The 21,435-nt window shown below is 47.5% G+C and overlaps 1 protein-coding gene across 3 annotated transcripts in view; it reads right to left on the bottom strand.

The window, feature by feature from the left end:
* LOC141190223 (transient receptor potential cation channel subfamily M member 2-like) overlaps window positions 1-21,435 on the bottom strand; it is a 399,780-nt gene that overhangs the window by 165,170 nt on the left and 213,175 nt on the right. For all 3 annotated transcript variants that reach the window (XM_073661205.1, XM_073661206.1, XM_073661207.1), the window contains 7 exons: window positions 10,977-11,309; window positions 10,650-10,778; window positions 10,336-10,465; window positions 10,114-10,259; window positions 2,891-3,003; window positions 2,693-2,800; window positions 865-1,069 (listed from right to left, as the gene is read on the bottom strand). In XM_073661205.1, the coding sequence (XP_073517306.1) occupies window positions 865-1,069; window positions 2,693-2,800; window positions 2,891-3,003; window positions 10,114-10,259; window positions 10,336-10,465; window positions 10,650-10,778; window positions 10,977-11,309 (1,164 nt within the window). The remainder of the gene's footprint in view (window positions 1-864; window positions 1,070-2,692; window positions 2,801-2,890; window positions 3,004-10,113; window positions 10,260-10,335; window positions 10,466-10,649; window positions 10,779-10,976; window positions 11,310-21,435) is intronic.

The raw sequence follows: 21,435 nt of genomic DNA, 5'->3' as shown, positions 1-21,435 counted from the left end.
GATAGTCCATAGTCCATTAAAAAAGAGGCAGAAAAACAACCACAGTTCATGAAGAGATGGGACAGAAGAATAACCACAGTCCTTAAATGATGGGACAGAAGAACCATAGTCTATAAAGAGACAGGGCTGAAAGAAAACTATAGTCCATAAAGAGAAAGGACAGAAGAAGAAAGAAGATTCATAAAGAGATGGGAGAGAAGAAGAACTACAATCCATAAAGAGACAGGACAGAAAAACAACAGAGCAAACAGAGATGGGATGGAAAGAGAACCATAGTCCAAAGCGAGAACAAACAGATGAAAAGCAATACATAAAGAGATTGGACAGAGGAACCAAAACCCATAGAGATGGGACAGAGAGAGAACCATGCTCTATAAAGAGAGGGGACAAAAGAACCACAGAAGAACCACAGTACATAAAGAGATGGGACAGAAGTAGAACCATAGTCAATAAAAAGATGGGACAGAAGATAAACCACACTCTGTAAAGAGATGGGACAGAAGAATAAAAGTGGTGCGTACAGAGATCAAGGAGAGGAACCACAGATTCTAAAGAGATGGGACTTACAAAAAGTCCATAAAGAGAACAGAAGAAGAGGCAAACGTGCACCAACCCTCTACTACTCAGACAGAATCGCAGGGTGGCCATATGTAGAAGGATAAGACCTGAACAAGTTAATGCAGAGTGAAGGCCTCAGCAAAATATTGGGGAAGAGCATGGTCTCCACCTTGTGTAACAATAGGGAGGATGACAACCTTCTTGTGGGATCAGCTTCTCCACATTTACCACTCAGGTGACATGACCACACTTGTGGCAATATACTCTAATATTTCACAATTGTCCATTAGTACTTGTGCATTGTACCTGCCGCATCTCCTCACACAAGATGGTAAACACCCAGGCATACAGTAAGTACTCCGTCCAGGATGGCGTTGTCTGGAAATCAATCATCAAGACATAAGCGAATAGCCAAAGGAAGCCGATGTATGACACCACGTTGTAGTAGAACTTAACAACTGGAGCATTATAGAAAGACATGAGCTTCCAGAGACAGCTGTATGGTTTAGGCCTGCAGGAGACACAAGAATAAAAAACATTTGATAAGCACAACTTCGCTCCGGACTGAAACCAGTGATATTATATGGAAGGGCTGAGACCTCAAGCATTGTAGATACAAGCTGAGACCTGAGTATTGTACGGAAAGGCTGAGACCTCGTAATTGTACGGAAAGGCTGAGCCATAGATCATTGTATGGACAGGCTGAGACCGGGAGCATTGTATGGACAGGCTGAGACCTCGAGCATTTTAGTGACAGGCTGAGACCTCGAGGATTATAGGGACCGGCTGAGACCTAAAGCATTGTAGGGACAGGCTGAAATCTTGAGCATTGTATGAACAGGTTGAGACCTCAAGCATTATATGGACAGGATGAGACCTCGAACATTGTATGGACAGGCTGAGACCTTGAGCATTTTATGGATGTTACAACAGCGCTGGTGCCTCGCCACGTGTCTCCTTCCTCCCTCCTGCAGGGATGCCGACATGTTCATTTACCCGTCTGCACTCCCCCCATGCTCACTCCCTGCTGGGTAAAGAGGCCAAACGCTCCTGAAAATGTCCCCAGCCAACGAATGGGAGACATTAGGTATTTAAGGCACCTTACCCAAAAATGAGGTGCCTTAGCAACTTAAGTATCCTGTGTGTTACCTGTTTCCAAGTTGTAAAGTTCCTGTACCTGTGGTGTTTGAATCTGATTCTTTCCGTCCCGTTTACCTTATCCTGTCTTCCCTGTTGGCACCTGTTCCAGTCCATCCTGCTGTACCTACATCCCTACCCACCCAGCCTGTGCCTGATCCAGGAACAGAAGGGATCCCAGGGGTACGGGAAGAGCTGGAGGCCACCTGTACGCCCGAATCTGCCAGGCGGTGGAGGGATCGAGCCGCAGAGGGGACCGGCCCCTAAACTAGTGGAGAACTACAAGGCTCAGCTAGGAACCGGAGGCTGCTGTACTTGCAAGGTGCAGTGGCCACAACCACAATTATATCGCCGAGAAGGTGGCCACAGAGGGTCCAGGGGACTGCAGGTCGCCCGACAAGACCTGAGGCTACCGGATTGGGACACTGATTGTGAGGCGCAGGGCAGGAGGGCGAGAGCCAGCGCAGGAAGACGACTGAGAAAGGCAAATAGAAAGGGGTCCTGTCAGGCACTCTTGAACTAACTGAGGGATTGCTGAACCCCTGCCTGGTGAACGCAGCGCGACGTGGGTGGCTGTAGTCCGGAACCTGTAAAGTGAGGAACTTAATAACTGTGAGTAAACTCGGAAGACTGCACCCCACTGTCTCTGTGATTATTATCTGCGCCAGCACCCCCTGCACTACAACGCCCAGCATCACCTATTACATCTCCACTGCCCTGGAGCTAAGCTCTACCTGTGGAGAGTCACACCAGCTTTGCTGCACTAACACCAGCTCCAGAAGACTGCTCCGCAGCGGCGGCTCCACATAGCCGCATACCACAGGTGGCGTCACGAACTTTATATAAAAACTATAATTCCCTGTAAAAATCCCCCTTTGATTGACCACCCTGGGTCACGGACTGGGTCACCGCCACTGTGACATCTCCCCTAGCAACGACCGGCCCGGCACCGAGTACCCCACGGCCCAGGGGGCGCATCACTTTCATCAGCACTCACCCTTGGTGGCGTGGGATAGTGTTCTTCTTCTGTTCATGGCGATTTCTTGTTCTCTGATGATCATTTGTGATACCTTCCACCCCAGAATGGTTGGACACATAGCCTTTCCTGTAATAAATATAAGGTGGGAATGTTGCCTTATCATGTCATTCTGCATATCACATGAGAGAATAATGTGGTTACATGCACTAGGCCCACCTGAATGTGATGAGACCACTGTAGAGAAGTGGGAAGAGTAACATACATAGAATGATCTGGATAAAACCATTGTCCACGGACAATCGCCCCCACCATGTCTTAGTGAGGAACATCTGGTGGGAAAGAAAAAAATAAAACCTCAGATCCACATTACAGATCTAAAAGCATCAAAAGTCCAACCAGAACCAAAAAAGACAAATGTTGACACATAAACTCTTCATACACTTCAGTTTAGATAACCATAGACACCAAGTGACCAGTATCTACAGTATACACCAAAGGTAAGACCACCATAGACACAAGGTGACATATATCCTCTGTATACATCGCAGGTGACACCACAAAAATCTAAAACACAATTTGCGCGTTGTCGGTTCAGGCGCCGTAACTTTAGAGCGATTTGCACCATTTTCGATTCAGGTAATGTTTTTCTATGAGGCTCAAGTCAATTCAGGCCCTGACTATGGGATTCAGGTCATGTCATCCACAGGGCCTCTGTGTCCATTAATGGGATAACATGGGATAGATATTCCATGTTATCCCATTAATGGAAACAGAGGCTCTGTCATCCCCCATCCCATGTTCTCCCATTAATGGATACAGAGGCCCTGTCATCCTCCATCCCATGTTCTCCCATTAATGGATACAGAGGCCCTGTCATCCTCCATCCCATGTTCTCCAATTAATGGATACAGAGGCCCTGTCATCCTCCATCCCATGTTCTCCCATTAATGGGTACAGAGGTCCTGTCATCCTCCATCCCATGTTTTCCCATTAATGGAAACAGAGGTCCTGTCATCCCCCATCCCATGTTATCCCATTAATAGGTACAGAGGTCCTGTCATCCTCCATCCCATATTCTCCCATTAATGGATACAGAGGCCCTGTCATCCTCCATCCCATGTTCTCCAATTAATGGATACAGAGGCCCTGTCATCCTCCATCCCATGTTCTCCCATTAATGGGTACAGAGGTCCTGTCATCCTCCATCCCATGTTTTCCCATTAATGGAAACAGAGGTCCTGTCATCCCCCATCCCATGTTCTCCCATTAATGGGCACAGAGGTCCTGTCATTCTCCATCCCATGTTATCCCATTAATGGAAACAGAGGCCCTGTCATCCTCCATCCCATGTTCTCCCATTAATGGAAACAGAGGTCCTGTCATCCCCCATCCCATGTTATCCCATTAATAGGTACAGAGGTCCTGTCATCCTCCATCCCATGTTCTCCCATTAATGGATACAGAGGCCCTGTCATCCCCTATCCCATGTTCTCCCATTAATGGAAAGAGAGGTCCTGTCATCCCCCATCCCATGTTCTCCCATTAATGGGCACAGAGGTCCTGTCATCCTCCATCCCATGTTCTCCCATTAATGGGCACAGAGGTCCTGTCATCCTCCATCCCATGTTCTCCCATTAATGGGCACAGAGGTCCTGTCATCCTCCATCCCATGTTCTCCAATTAATAAGTACAGAGGCCCTGTCATCCTCCATCCCATGTTCTCCAATCAATGGATACAGAGACCCTGTCATCCTCCATCCTATGTTCTCCCATTAATGGATACAGAGGCCCTGTCATACTCCATCCCATGTTCTCCAATTAATGGATACAGAGGCCCTGTCATCCCCCATCCCATGTTCTCACATTAATGGGTACAGAGGCCCTGTCATCCTCCATCCCATGTTCTCCAATTAATGGATACAGAGGCCCTGTCATCCTCCATCCCATGTTCTCCCATTAATGGATACAGAGGCCCTGTCATCCTCCATCCCATGTTCTCACATTAATGGGTACAGGGGCCCTGTCATCCTCCATCCCATGTTCTCCCATTAATGGGTACAGAGGCCCTGTCATCCCCCATCCCATGTTCTCCCATTAATGGGTACAGAGGCCCTGTCATCCCCCATCCCATGTTCTCCCATTAATGGGTACAGAGGCCCTGTCAAGCACCATCCCATGTTCTCCTATTAATTGATACAGAGGCCCTGTCATCCCCCATCCCATGTTCTCCCATTAATGGATACAGAGGCCCTGTCATCCTCCATCCCATGTTCTCCCATTAATAGGTACAGAGGCCCTGTCATCCTCCATCCCATGTTCTCCCATTAATGGATACAGAGGCCCTGTCATCCTCCATCCCATGTTCTCCCATTAATGGGTACAGAGGCCCTGTCATCCCCCATCCCATGTTCTCTAATTAATGGGTACAGAGGCCTTGTCATCCTCCATCCCATGTTCTCCTATTAATTGATACAGAGGCCCTGTCATCCCCCATCCCATGTTCTACCATTAATGGATACAGAGGCCCTGTCATCCTCCATCCCATGTTCTCCCATTAATAGGTACAGAGGCCCTGTCATCCCCCATCCCATGTTCTCCCATTAATGGATACAGAGGCCCTGTCATCCCCCATCCCATGTTCTCCCATTAATGGGTACAGAGGCCCTGTCATCCCCCATCCCATGTTCTCTAATTAATGGGTACAGAGGCCTTGTCATCCTCCATCCCATGTTCTCCCATTAATGGGTACAGAGGCCCTGTCATCCCCCATCCCATGTTCTCCCATTAATGGGTACAGAGGCCCTGTCATTCTCAATCCCATACTCTCCCATTAATGGGTACAGAGGCCCTGTCATCCCTCATCCCATGTTCTCCCATTAATGGATACAGAGGCCCTGTCATCCCTCATGCCATGTGCTCCCATTAATGGATACAGAGGCCTTGTCATCCACCATCCCATGTTCTCCCATTAATGGATACAGAGGCCCTGTCATCCCCCATCCCATGTTCTCCCATTAATGGATACAGAGGCCCTGTCATCCCCCATCCCATGTTCTCCCATTATTAGGTACAGAGGCCCTGTCATCCTCCATCCCATGTTCTCCCATTAATGGTTACAGAGGCCCTGTCATCCTCCATCCCATGTTATCCCATTAATGGATACAGATGCCCTGTCATCCCCCATCCCATGTTCTCCCATTAATAGGTACAGAGGTCCTGTCATCCTCCATCCCATGTTCTCCCATTAATGGATACAGAGGCCCTGTCACCCCCCATCCCATGTTCTCCAATTAATAGGTACAGAGGCCCTGTCATCCTCCATCCCATGTTCTCCAATTAATGGATACAGAGGCCCTGTCATCCTTCATCCCATTTTCTCCCATTAATGGATACAGAGGTCCTGTCATCCTTCATCCCATGTTCTCCCATTAATGGATACAGAGGCCCTGTCATCCTCCATCCCATGTTCTCCCATTAATGGATACAGAGGCCCTGTCATCCCCCATCCCATGTTCTCCCATTAATGGATACAGAGGCGCTGTCATCCCCCATCCCATGTTCTCCCATTAATGGATACAGAGGCCGTGTCATCCCCCATCCCATGTTCTCCCATTAATGGATACAGAGGTCCTGTCATCCCCCATCCCATGTTCTCCCATTAATGGATACAGAGGCCCTGTCATCCTCCATCCCATGTTCTCCCATTAATGGATACAGAGGCCCTGTCATCCCCCATCCCATGTTCTCCCATTAATGGATACAGAGGCCCTGTCATCCCCCATCCCATGTTCTCCCATTAATCGATACAGAGATCCTGTCATCCCCCATCCCATGTTATCCCATTAATGGGTACAGAGGTTCTGACATCCTCCATCCCATGTTCTCCCATTAATGGATACAGAGGCCCTGTCATCCCCCATCCCATGTTCTCCCATTAATGAATACAAAGGTCCTGTCATCCCCCATCCCATGTTCTCCAATTAATGGATACAGAGGCCCCGTCATCCTCCATCCCATGTTCTCCCATTAATGGATACAGGGCCCTGTCATCCTCCATCCCATGTTCTCCCATTAATGGATACAGAGGCCCTGTCATCCCCCATCCCATTTTCTCCCATTAATGGATACAGAGGCCCTGTCATTCCCCATCCCATGTTCTCCCATTAATGGGTACAGAGGTCCTGTCATCCCCCATCCCATGTTCTCCCATTAATGGGTACAGAGGCCCTGTCATCCCCAATCCCTTGTCCTCCCATTAATGGATACAGAGGCCCTGTCATCCTCCATCCCATGTTCTCCCATTAATGGGTACAGGGGCCCTGTCATCCTCCATCCCATGTTCTCACATTAATGGATACAGAGGCCCTGTCATCCTCCATCCCATGTTCTCCAACTAATGGATACAGAGGCCCTGTCATCCTCCATCCCATGTTCTCCCATTAATGGGTACAGGGGCCCTGTCATCCTCCATCCCATGTTCTCCAACTAATGGATACAGAGGCCCTGTCATCCTCCATACCATGTTCTCCCATTAATGGATACAGAAGCCCTGTCATCCCCCATCCCATGTTCTCCCATTAATGGGTACAGAGGCCCTGTCATCCCCCATCCCATGTTCTCCCATTAATGGATACAGAGGCCCTGTCATCCTCCATCCCATGTTCTCCAATTAATGGATACAGAGGCCCTGTCATCTTCCATCCCATGTTCTCCCATTAATGGGTACAGGGGCCCTGTCTTCCTCCATCCCATGTTCTCCCATTAATGGATACAGAGGCCCTGTCATCCTCCATCCCATGTTCTCCCATTAATGGGTACAGAGGCCCTGTCATCCTCCATCAGATGTTCTCCCATTAATGGATACAGAGGGCCTGTCATCCTCCATCCCATGTTCTCCCATTAATGGGTACAGAGGCCCTGTCATCCTCCATCCCATGTTATCCCATTAATGGATACAGAGGCCCTGTCATCCTCCATCCCATGTTCTCCCATTAATGGATACAGAGGCCCAGTCATCCTCCATCCCATGTTCTCCCATTAATGGGTACAGAGGCCCTGTCATCCTCCATCCCACGTTATCCCATTAATGGATACAGAGGCCCTGTCATCCTCCATCCCATGTTGTCCCATTAATAGGTACAGAGGCACTGTCATCCTCCATCCCATGTTCTCCCATTAATGGATACAGAGGCCCTGTCATCCTCCATCCCATGTTCTCCCTTTAATGGATACAGAGGCCCTGTCATCCCCCATCCCATGTTCTCCCATTAATGGGTACAGAGGCCCTGTCATCCCCCATCCCATGTTCTCCTATTAATGGGTACAGAGGCCCTGTTATCCTCCATCCCATGTTCTCCCATTAATGGATACAGAGGTCCTGTCATCCCCCATCCCATTTTCTCCCATTAATGGATACAGAGGCCTTGTCATCCCCCATCCCATGTTCTCCCATTAATGGGTACAGAGGTCCTGTCATCCCCCATCCCATGTTCTCCCATTAATGGGTACAGAGGCCCTGTCATCCCCAATCCCTTGTTCTCCCATTAATGGATACAGAGGCCCTGTCATCCTCCATCCCATGTTCTCCCATTAATGGGTACAGGGGCCCTGTCATCCTCCATCCCATGTTCTCACATTAATGGATACAGAGGCCCTGTCATCCTCCATCCCATGTTCTCCAACTAATGGATACAGAGGCCCTGTCATCCTCCATCCCATGTTCTCCCATTAATGGGTACAGGGGCCCTGTCATCCTCCATCCCATGTTCTCCAACTAATGGATACAGAGGCCCTGTCATCCTCCATACCATGTTCTCCCATTAATGGATACAGAGGCCCTGTCATCCTCCATCCCATGTTCTCACATTAATGGATACAGAGGCCCTGTCATCCTCCATCCCATGTTCTCCCATTAATGGGTACAGAGGCCCTGTCATCCTCCATCCCATGTTCTCCCATTAATGGATACAGAGGCCCTGTCATCCTCCATCCCATGTTCTCCCATTAATGGGTACAGAGGCCCTGTCATCCTCCATCTCATGTTCTCCTTTTAATAGATACAGAGGCCCTGTCATCCCCCATCCCATGTTCTCCCATTAATGGATACAGAGGCCCTGTCATCCTCCATCCCACGTTCTCCCATTAATGGATACAGAGGCCCTGTCACCCTCCATCCCATGTTCTCCCATTAATGGATACAGAGGCCCTGTCATCCCCCATCCCATGTTCTCCCATTAATGGGTACAGAGGCCCTGTCATCCTTCATCCCATGTTATCCCATTATTGAATACAGAGGCCCTGTCATCCTCCATCCCATGTTCTCTCATAAATGGTTGCAGAGGCCCTGTCATCCTCCATCCCATGTTCTCTCATAAATGGGTGCAGAGGCCCTGTCATCCTCCACCCCATGCTCTCCCATTAATGGGTACAGAGGCCCTGTCATCCTCCATCCCATGCTCTCCCATTAATGGATACAGAGGCCCAGTCCTCTTCCATCCCATGTTATCCCATTAATGGATACAGAGGCCCTGTCATCCTCCATCCCATGTTCTCCCATTAATGGGTACAGAGGCCCTGTCATCCTCCATCCCATGTTCTCCTTTTAATGGATACAGAGGCCCTGTCATCCTCCATCCCATGGTCTCCTTTTAATGGATACAGAGGCCCTGTCATCCACCATCCCATGTTCTCCTTTTAATGGATACTGAGGCCCTGTCATCCACCATCCCATGTTCTCCTTTTAATGGGTACAGAGGCCCTGTCATCCTCCATCCCATGTTCTCCCATTAATGAGTACAGAGGCCCTGTCATCCCCCATCCCATGTTCTCCCATTAATGGATACAGAGGCCCTGTCATCCCCCATCCCATGTTCTCCCATTAATGGGTACAGAGGCCCTGTCATCCTCCATCCCATGTTCTCCCATTAATGGATACAGAGGTCCTGTTATCCTCCATCCCATATTTCCCCATAAATGGATACAGAGGCCCTGTCATCCTCCATCCCATGTTCTCCCATTAATGGATACAGAGGTCCTGTTATCCTCCATCCCATATTTCCCCATAAATGGATACAGAGGCTCTGTTATCCCCCATCCCATGTTCTCCCATTAATGGATACAGAGGCCCTGTTATCCTCCATCCCATGTTCTCCCATTAATGGATACAGAGGTCGTGTCATCCCTCCATCCCATGTTCTCCTTTTAATGGATACAGAGGCCCTGTTATCCCCCATCCCATGTTCTCCCATTAATGGGTGCAGAGGCCCTGTTATCCCCCATCTCTTGTTCTCCCACTATTGAGTACAGAGGCCCCATCATGATTCACAGTGACCATCTCTGTTCTTTACACCTCCCCGGCAGCTCCTGACCATTACAATGCCACTTACAACCATTGCAATCTTTTAGGTGGAGGCGCTTGCACAGAGATGACTCACACACACCTGCACTCCACCCTGAGACATAAAGTTCTGGGCTTGGGATTCCTGGGCAAGTTCTAAAGCGCTGGTTCTCCCCCATATGGGAGACACTCGGATGAGGAGAAGTTCTGCTCGTTTTTCATCATATCGATAACATTCAGAGAAGACTCCTGAATAAAGACAAATGGATTTAAAGTGAGAGATAATAAACAGAGAAAGCCAGGTCAGTGAGGATCCTGCGCTCACCTACAGCCCGCTCCTCATAGATGTCCGCCAGCGCTGTCATCTCATCTATGTTTTCCGTGTCCTCCTCTTCTTTGGAAAGGGATTTCAGGATCTTAGTACAAGCCAAAGCCCCTGCGACACAATCCTGAGTCTGCAGGAAAAGAAGAGGACTGAGCGAGTACAAGGTTCTGAACCCAAAATGTGTGAGGTTTATTAGAGTTGCCTAATCTGTGGTCCACGTACAAGGTTATGGCAAAGGTGTGAATCTTTCTGCCAATACTAGGAGCACAGTGGCAAACAGATATTAGAACGAGGTGAAGTGAAGGAGAAATTACCAGATTCCAGATTATTTCTGCAAGTTCCTTCCGGTTCTGGACAATGCACCATATGAGAAGATCGCGCACCGGGTGCTCCAGCTGTTGTTGGTTCTCAGATTTTCTCATCACAGACACTTTACCATTCATCTAAAACGAAAGAAGGACCCATTCTTGAGACTCTGGCCAAAGTAACATCATAGATCATTCTGAACTAAAACAGATCCTTAGCGGATCATATCCAGAATCCACAGCCCGTCATCCTTTTCCTGGACGTAGTAGGAGATGGGGCAGGTCTGTAGTAATGTCCTACATCTTCCTACAGTACATAACGGCAAGAATATTCACCTTTACGTTGACGTGTCTAAGACTGCGCATTTTGCGATGTTTTCCTTCTGGATACAGAGGTTCAGAGAGATCTCCCATAATTTCCTGCAGGACGCGGGATACATGGTGCAGCTCGATGGTGGCTTCAACGTTCTCTTGTGATCTTTCCCCCATCACCACTCTCCCCAGCTTGCTGTGAATCAGACTGGACGAGTCTGTGTTGTTGTACAGGTGTGTGAGGGCGTCCCAAGTGACGAATTCTGACAAGCTGACTCCACGTTCCAGGAAGAGGCGGACGAATAAAGGCTTATCCTCAATCAGTGACACCGTCAGACAGGGGTACAGATCTGAGGGCTGAAACACAGAAAATGTGTCCTCAGATATCCTTCGCTCACACACAGTCCCTGACACCTCAAATGGTTCCTAGTCGCCCGGTGCTTCGACAACATTCAGGACATTTGAGGCTTCGTGAGGTTTCTAAATTCTTCATAGTCTCTTAAACTTACATGTGTAGACAAACAACTAAGAGGCTATTCACACTTCAGTCTTTCTCATACGTGTTCTGTGTTATTCAAGGACAGCAGTCATGCCTATGATGGTCTATGCGTAGCTCTAACGTCTAATTTCTTCTTCATACCTAGTGGTCTACACAAGATCACAGAGACTTGTCCAATATTGTCCTTACTGTGTGCCAGCAGCTCCAAAACATACAGCAAAAATTAACTATATGGCCAAAGTTAAAATCGCAAAACTGGATTGAAATATATTAAAAACAAACATGATGTAGACATAATTAAAAAATAGAAACCACCACAGATGAGAAATAGGTGGGTGAACCTGGACATCCAGAGAATAACCGGTAGTCATTAAATTAATACACATATAACAGGTAAATGTCAGAAAGGAATGTTTCTATATAATGGTCAGTCATACATTTACTGTATCAAAAAATATATGTAGATCATACCCAAAATAACATCACCTATACCAATAAATAATCCAAGACAGCATAATAATGACGACCCAATGCAACCTGAAGTAAGTATATAGCAAATAGAAGATATTTACCGAAGGAGCTATGTACAAAGTCCAGGCACCCACCACACCCAGTATACCCCTACGTCAACATATAGATACTGATGCCCCCCTTTTTATGGAGGTATCAGTATCTATATATTGACCTAAGGGTATACTGGGTGTGGTGGGTGCCTGGACTTTGTACATAGCTCCTTCGGTAAATATCTTCTATTTGCTATATACTTACTTCAGGTTGCATTGGGTCGTCATTATTATGTTGTCTTGGATTATTTATTGGTATAGGTGATGTTATTTTGGGTATGATCTACATATATTTTTTGATACAGTAAATGTATAACTGAGCATTATATAGAAACATTCCTTTCTGACATTTACCTGTTGTCATAACTGTATTAATTTAATGACTACCGGTTATACTCTGGATGTCCAGGTTCACCCACCTATTTCTCATCTGTGGTGGTTTCTATTTTTTAATTATGTCTACATCATGTTTGTTTTTAATATATTTCAATCCAGTTTTGCGATTTTAACTTTGGCCATATAGTTAATTTTTGCTGTATGTTTAGGAGTTGGTGGTCTCGTGTTTGGCCTATGGGATTAATTTGTATTGGTGTTTATTTATTTCTTACTGTGTGCCAGAACAAACCCACCATTTCATGTCTATGGGTTTGTGAGACAAGCGGAGAACACTCAGATACCATCAGGGAGGTGTCTGTTGTTCACAGACTGTTTGATAAAAACTGAAGAAACCTCCATTAGGTTTTTATTTGTTTTTTCATCCAAGAGAAGTGGATGAAACTCAAAACTCAACTGAAACTGACTGATCACTGATGGTGAAAACTGCCACCGATCAATCACTGATGGTGAAAACTAACATCAACCAATGACTGATGATGAAAACTAACATCGACCAATGACTGATGGTGAAAGCTAACATCGACCAATGACTGATGGTGAAAACTAACATCGACCAATGACTGATGGTGAAAACTAACACCGACCAATCACTGATGGTGAAAACTAACATTGAAAAAATCACTGATGGTGAAAACTAACATTGACCAATCACTGATGGTGAAAACTAACATTGACCAATCACTGATGGTGAAAACTAACATTGACCAATCACTGATGGTGAAAACTAACACCGACCAATCACTGATGGTGAAAACTAACATTGACCAATCACTGATGGTGAAAACTGACACTGACCAATCACTGATGGTGAAAACTAACATCGACCAATCACTGATGGTGAAAACTAACATCGACCAATCACTGATGGTGAAAACTAACATCGACCAATCACTGATGGTGAAAACTAACATCGACCAATGACTGACAGATTCACAAAATAATATAGTAATGGAAAAAAACTTTATTTATGAATACAATAAAAAAAACAACAATGGGAGTAGAAGTCATAAACAGGATAAAAAGACAATCTGTCGCCAACTAGTCAGGGACCCGGTTATAGCTCATGCATGATTACAAAAATAGTAAAGGTCGCCAGTAAAGTGAGAATATTGCTAGCACAATGTTGCAATAACAGATTAAATCAAGTTGCATGGGATGGTACTGAATAAATATATTATACATTATGCATTTAGAACCATCACAAAACATATCATGATAAATGTGCAAAGAACAACTGAAAATGCAACACAGCAATAGAAAAATTTTAAGATTTTAGAGTCCTCGGTAGTTGATACATTTTAATGGGTAACTGAAAAGGTAACAAATTGCAGCTTTCGAGACTACGCAGGTCTCTTCATCAGGCACCTCCACAAAATCACAAAATCTGAAGAGTCACATATTTATGCACAACAAGACACAAGAATAATGCAATAGATGAGACAAGTGACATGAAGCAGAGCTATCATTATGGGAGAGGGATAAACAGCTGTGGCCATAAATATTGGAGCAGTTCATAGATAAGGGGTGTGAATGTTTCATTGTCCTGTGATTGAAGTCTGGTCCATGATGGTGATGCCCCCACATGATCAGAGGAGCACATTCCTTAGAGTTGATGTAGAAAAACATAAATTCATGAGACATATTCATTCATGTTCTGAGTGTGTCAAAGGTTGTAATAAGTTTGTATTCCCAGATGTAATTTCATGTCCATGATGCTGTGATCAGGGAAACAAAAATGTTTGGCCACAGGTAGATGTATCCTTTTATTGTGTGGCGATGATGATTCATCCTTGTCCTAAGTTTTTGCCCTGTCTTCCCTACATACAGACCCCCAGCTGGACATTTGGTACATATAATTAAGTACACTACATTAGATGTGATGCAGCTGAAAGTACCTGGGATCTTGTAGCCCTGATGTGAATTGGATGAATTGGGGATCTTTATCTTGTCTGTGGTCGTTATAAATGTACAGGTTTTACTTTTTTTTTTCTGGTTTCAGGGAAAGGTTACTGTAGCTGGTGGAGATGACAGGGAGCTTCTGACAATGATGCTTCTTAGATTTGGGGGCTGCCTGAAACACAGAAGTGGGGGATCTGGAAATATGGATTGTAATCGGGCATCTTTTGTAGTAAGGGTTGTAGTTTCTGAGCAGCTCTCCTTAGCGCCTCCAGATTTGGATTGTAGGTGACTACTAGAGGCACCCGGTTGCTTTCTTGTTTAGTCTTGTAATGTACTGTAGGAGATGATTCCTTGATATTCTGGTGGCTCTTGTACTCTGGTTTTCAATTGTTCTTGGATGGTAGCCCTGATTCAAAAAGGTCTTTTGAGGCCACCAAGGTGTTTGTCTCTATCCATAGGGTTGGAACATATCCGATTGTATCTGATGGCTTGGCTGTAGACAATAGACAATAGAACTTTTTATGTGTTTTGGATGAAAACTGTCCTATGCAAAGGGAACCTGTCAGCAGGATTGTAGTAAACTACAAGCATTGCCAGGTTGGGGCTGTTGCACTGGTTAGAATGATACCTGAGGTGAAGAAATCCATCTTGCGGTTCTTGTGTAATCAGGGTTTGCAGTTTTGAGTTAATGAGATTCTCGTGCTTTGGGGCGGACTGTTGATGGGTCTTATCCTGGTGCTATAGGCCAGATCAGCAAGAAAAGACCACAGGCTGCCCCGAAGCACAAGTATGTTCCTCATCATAGAGACAGACAGACAGAGAGACAGGCTGTCTCTCTCTTATACATCAACTACTCCAAGTACACATCCCCTCCCGAGACGCTGCTGCAGAATCACAGAGTATGTCAGTAACTCCACCACAGCAGCACAGAGTATGTCAGTGACTCCACCACAGCAGCACAGAGTATGTCAGTGACTCCACCACAGCATTGCAGAGTATGTTAGCAAATCCACCACAGCAGCACAGAGAATGTCAGCGACTCCACCACAGCAGCACAGAGTGTGTCAGCGACTCCTCCACAGTAGCACAGAGTATGTCAGCGACTCCAACACAGCAGCACAGAGTATGTCAGTGACTCCACCACAGCAGCACAGAGAGTGTCAGCAACCCGACCACAGCAGCTTTCTTTCTATATCAACTAAGGAATGTGCTTCTCAGATCATTTGGGGGATCACAATCATGAACCATACCTCAATCACAGGACAATAAACCTTTCACACTGCTTATCTATGAACTATTCCAATATGTACGGCAACAACTGTTTATCCCTCTCCCATAATGATAGTTCTGCTTTACTTCACTTGTCTCATCTATTGCATTTTTTCTGTGTCTTGTTGTGTATAAATATGTGACTCTTCAGATTTTGTGCTATACTATGCCTGATGAAGAGGCCTGAGTAGTCTTGAAAGCTTGCAATTTGTTACCCTCTATTCAGTTCGCCATTAAACTTTATCAACCACTGAGGACTCTCAAATCTCAATGTTTTTCTATGCACTGGCTAACACAGTACAAAGATATGTATTTTTTCTGTATTAACACAGCAATAAAGTACTAATTTCCATAGTGTGTAGATGGGAGTTCTCTCATATAGGCCACCAGCCTCAACTTTGTAATATGACGATCAGTATACAGAGAGCCTCACTTGGGAAGTATATACAAAATGGCTCATAATAGCATAGGTGAATAGCAAAGGGCAAAAGTTCTATAAGGTGCCCAGTGCTCAAAACAATCATGCCCCAGAGATTCACCCCACCACACATGGTCAAATGGAAAACACTTCATATAGATAAGTGTCCAAGATCACAGCCATGGGGGTAACACTGAACCCACCATACTGTTAACTTATTGTCATGAACAGTTCTCTGCTGCCTCCTATCATCAGGACAATTACACAATTGACAGACGATTAACGGAGGAGACTGTGGCTGTTTCCTCTAATAGGCCGGTTATTGGAGAACCAACAGTGGATGTATGGTATACACACCTCAGATTCCAAGGCATGGAATATATATTATATATATATATATATATATACAGTATATATATATATACACAGTATATATATATATATATATATATATATATATATATATATATATACCCACACACACACACACACAACCCAGTACAGTCACTGCCAACTCTACGATAACCCAATAAATATTATTAGATGCCACCATGGGCCAATTGGTTAAGTATGGCTTTGAGGCGAGGCAGTTACAGGACAAAAGGAAAAGAAATATTCAATTTTATATTTAATCCAAAAAGATAGGCAGTGTTAATAAAAAATATACAAAAGATTTTACAAAGGAGACAAAATAATTCAGAATATACAATTACATAAAATAAAAAGGGTTAACAAAAAAACTTACTAAACACTGGTCACGGAAGTGGAGTTTATTCACATGGAAAAGAAAAAGGACTATCTGGCAGTTAATAATAACTATCACATATTGAGTCTGACAATAACAAATTATTAGGTATAAAAACCCCACATGACAACAATGGAAATAAAAAACATAGAAGACAGATTAAAAAAACAGAAAACAAAATAAAGGAGAGGCAGGGAAACATCAGCCGCAGGTATGAATACGTGCCAGGTGCTTGGACCGAGAATAAGCCTGTTCAATCAATATGTGCTAATAAAAAGTGCAAAGTGCTTATGTAGAGCCCCGAGGGTGCGGTTGCTACAGGGGTATTGCACCTCTGCCAGAGGTGCGATATTCCACTCCCGGGTAAGGATGGAGTATGGACCAGGGCTCAGTTAGCTGCATACAGCACACACACCCCATTTCCGAGGGACAGCTCAATGGTGCTCCCACTAGACAGAAGTGCAGGCACGACCGACTATGTCCCTGCCTGGAGTGGGGAGGGGGGTGGAATACCCAGTGCTGTAGGGGCAGATAGGGGTTGGTTCCTGAGCGTAGGAAGGAGCCCATTGGTTGCTGGTCACCTGGGCTCATGTTTCTAGAGGGAGGTATAAAAGGTGGGCACCATCTTAGTTCTGGGTCAGTTCAAGCAGGAGGAGAAGAGAGAGAAGGAGTTCAGCCAGAGAGGGCTGACAGGGAGCTGCGGCTCAGTCTGGGCCCAGCTCCATGAGGCAGGCCTGGGGAGAGGAACAGAAACAGAAAGGAACAGCAAAGAAAGAGAGGAAGAAACAGAAGGGCTCAGGAACAAGAAGGTGGAAGGGACCCTAAGAACCCACGAGAATACAGGGTGAAGGGACAGGCAGATTAAGGGTGCCGGATCCCAAGTTGGTGGAGGAGAAACTACCCTCAGCCAAAGACCGGTCATCATGATCATCTATTGGTGCAATACCTCATCAAACCTGCTAGGAAGGCACCATATAGGACAGCGGAGAACGGGGCCCACGTTTACCCGCACAAGTCCGCGGCAGCTGGACAAAAGTGGGTCACTGGTGAGGCAGGCCAGAGAAAGGAAAGAAGGGGGTCCTGTGCCATATTCCTGAGCTGCCTGGGAGTTGACCGAGCCCCTCACCTGGTGGACGCAGCACGGCTCGGGCGGTCACTACCTGTACAGAAGTAAATCAAAAAATCACTGCACACCCTAGAGTGGTGCTCAAGAAGGGACCGTGCCCTGTAACATGTGAAAATAACCTTGGCACTCAAAAAAATTCTGCTTAAGAAAATTTATTACTTATTACAGTCCATATTGATATACAGTAAACTGTTTACTGTATATCAATATGGACTGTAATAAGTAATAAATTTTCTTAAGCAGAATTTTTTTGAGTGCCAAGGTTATTTTCACATTTTCTACCTGTACAGAAGTGACCCGGAGTACCTGAACTGTGAGTAAAAGACATTGGACTGCAGTACGTTGTCTGTGTGCTCTTTCGCTCCTCCAGCACTAACGGTACTGGGACTCTCACCACTATCACTCCCACCATCCACTACACTGCCCTGGGGCCGCACTCTTCCCGTGGGGAGTCACACCATCCCAGCTGCATACATCATCGGCCCCAACGGTCTGCCCTGCAGCGGCGGTTCCTAATAACCGCAATCCACGGGTGGCGTAGTCGGACATTATCTAAAACATCTAAAAGACTGCCACTGGTCTGACCACCCTGAGCCACGGGACCGGGTCGCTACTACTACCCCCATCGTCTCCCTATTGCCCGGTTCTGAGTGCCCCACGGCTCAGGGGGCGAGTCAGCTTTGGCGTAGTCAGCAGGATTTCGTGCCCGCTAACAACGGGTACTGCGCGCCTGAAAAGACACTGTTTCACTGTACTAAAGATGGCGCCCGCCCCAGAAGAACGAGCGCCATAATGTGTGTGCCAAAAGACCACAGGAGGCCGCCTCCCATCGTGGGCCAGGTCCTAGAATGGCGCCAAAGAAGGAGCCCGCCCCCAACAGCCATGAGCGCGGCTGTGGAGATGTCCATCAAAGTGGGGGGGCTGCCCCTGAGAGTGATTGTCAGCAGAATGCCCCAGGACCACCCCCCATGGGGGCGGAAAGAGGAGAAAACTGTGGGGCAGGGGGTGGTCTGGATCAGTCTCACCAGGCCGCACCCGGAGATAGAGACAGGAACCAGCTCCAGCGCCCTGGCGCGTGGCCTGCTGCAGGCCGAATCCCCATGCAGCTTCACGGAGCTGCTAGCACACCTCCCCAAGGAAGACCCCCAGTATGTGCGGGCGGCGCTGGAGGAGCTGGACCGGAGAATGGTCCGAGCGCGGCGGGACGTGATTGCCGGGTGGAAGGAAGAGATGGCCTGGCGGGCCGTGATTCAGCAGCAGGAGGCGCCACTGGCACCCAGCAGCACGCCTGCCTCCGAGGGCGGTGAAAACAGAATGGAAGCCGAGGACGACGCTGCAGAAGAGGCAAGTAAGGCGGACGCCCCTGCCCCGGGTCCTGACACCGTAGCCTTACCTCTGGATCCCGTCGCGGAGCCAGAAGTCCCGGGAGCCGCTGCAGCTTCCACGCGCCCGCCGCAAACACCTAGGCCGCAAGCCACGAGCACAGTTGCTGAACCACGCTCCCCGTCGTGTCCTCTGACCCCGGGCGCGGTAAGAAGTGGCCCGCTCCAGGCCCGGTCGCAAGGCCTGATCTCCCTAGGCGCCTCCCAACCGCGTGCGCCCCTGGTCTCGAAACCACCACCCTTGGGCACGGACCTGTATGCTCAATTGGCAGGTCCGGAGGAGGAGCGGGCACGGCGCCGGAAGAGGGAGCAGCTGCAGGCCCGAAGCGCAGAGGAGAAGACGTGCACCCGCCGGAGCCCCCATGCAGCACGCGGTCCTAAAACACCTGGGACCGTGGTGAAGTTCCACCAGAAGAAAGGGTGGGGGTTCATTCGGGACTCTGCCACCGCCACAAACATCCATGTTGACAGGAGGGACGTGGAGGGTCACCTGCCAGAGGGCCATCCAGAACAGGATCTGTTTCCAGGAGACTTGGTGTCCTACACCCGACACCGAGGCCTAAAGGGATGGTATGCCCTTCATGTCCAGAGGATAAGAGAGGAACAGCACTACTCAGATCCAGAGTACCAAGAGGGCCCGGACGGGCCTGAAGATTATGAGGAGCAAGGAGCAGCTGGAGGGTATCGCTACCAGTGAATAGTGGCATACCAGTGTAAATAGTTACCCGTCGGGGTACAAAGGACTTTCGTGAAACTGTTTCCCGTGTGAACGTTATCCCCTATATCCCCTACCAGGCTGAGGACTGTGAGCAGCCATTCCCCTTCCCAAAACTGGCTGAGGACTGAGAGCGGCCAATTCCCTGTAAATAGTTGCGCTTCCTAAAGCGCCCCCTACTGGTTTTATAAAAAGACTGCAACGTCTGCCTCAAGATAAATCTGCTGGACTGTTGCACCTTTAAGAGGGAAGAACACCTGGTCGCAAGTTGCACCGCGGCCATGATCCAAGAATACCAGAATATGTTTTGCCTAAAATAGTTTTATATGAGGAGTTTAATATGCTGCTAGAAAATGTTTTACATAATCTTGAAACCGTTTTATATGACAAGTGACAAAAGAGTTCTAGTAGTGTTGAAAATATTTTATAGTGCCTAGTGAGAGAAAAGTGCGTCCCATAAAGGGAATTGAACTGTGTCGTCCGTTTCTGATGTAAAAGGTTATTGAAAAAGTTTGCATGTCCTGTACTTAACTGTTTTTGCTCTTTTCCAGTCCGAGGATGTGCTGTGATTTACCAGGGGGGAATGTAGCGCCCCAAGGGTTCGGCCGCTACAGGGGTATTGCACCTCTGCCAGAGGTGTGGTATTCCACTCCCAGGTAAGGATGGAGTATGGACCAGGGCTCAGTTAGCTGCATACAGCACACACACCCCATTTCCGAGGGACAGCTCAACGGTGCTCCCACTAGACAGAAGTGCAGGCACGACCGACTATGTCCCTGGCTGGAGTGGGGAGGGGGGTGGAATACCCAGTGCTGTAGGGGCAGAGAGGGGTTGGTTCCTGAGCGTAGGAAGGAGCCCATTGGTTGCTGGTCACCTGGGCTCATGGTCAGAGGGAGGTATAAAAGGTGGGCACCATCTTAGATCTGGGTTCAGTCTGTTCAGTCAGTGAGAGAAGACCGGGAGTGGAGGCTCTGTAGGAGCTCCACTCAGGAGCGGGCCTAGAGAGAGGCCGAGGAAGACAGAGTGGAAGAGAGAGACAGAGGAGGTGAAAGGGAGCTGTGATTACGTCTCATCCCAGCTCCACGAGAAAGGAACAGAAAGGAACAGGAAGGAACAGAAAAGGAGAAGAAGAGACATAGAAACAGAAGGGCTCAGGAGCAAGAAGGTGGAAGGGACCCTAAGAACCCACGAGAATACAGGGTGAAGGGTCAGGCAGATTAAGGGTGCCGGATCCCAAGTTGGTGGAGGAGAAACTACCCTCAGCCAAAGACCGGACGTCGTGATCATTTATTGGTGCGACACCTCATCAAACCTGCTAGGAAGGCACCATATAGGACAGCGGAGAACGGGGCCCACGTTTACCCGCACAAGTCCGCGGCAGCTGGACAAAAGTGGGTCACTGGTGAGGCAGGCCAGAGAAAGGATAGAAGGGGGTCCTGTGCCATATTCCTGAGCCACGGGACCGGGTCGC

The sequence above is a fragment of the Phyllobates terribilis genome, unplaced genomic scaffold (assembly GCF_046119375.1).
Source record: "Phyllobates terribilis strain yellow unplaced genomic scaffold, ASM4611937v1 Scaffold_2__4_contigs__length_985480577, whole genome shotgun sequence".
NCBI lineage: Eukaryota > Metazoa > Chordata > Amphibia > Anura > Dendrobatidae > Phyllobates > Phyllobates terribilis.
Note: the sequence above shows the minus strand (reverse complement) of the source record. Positions and strands in the feature narration are given on the sequence as shown.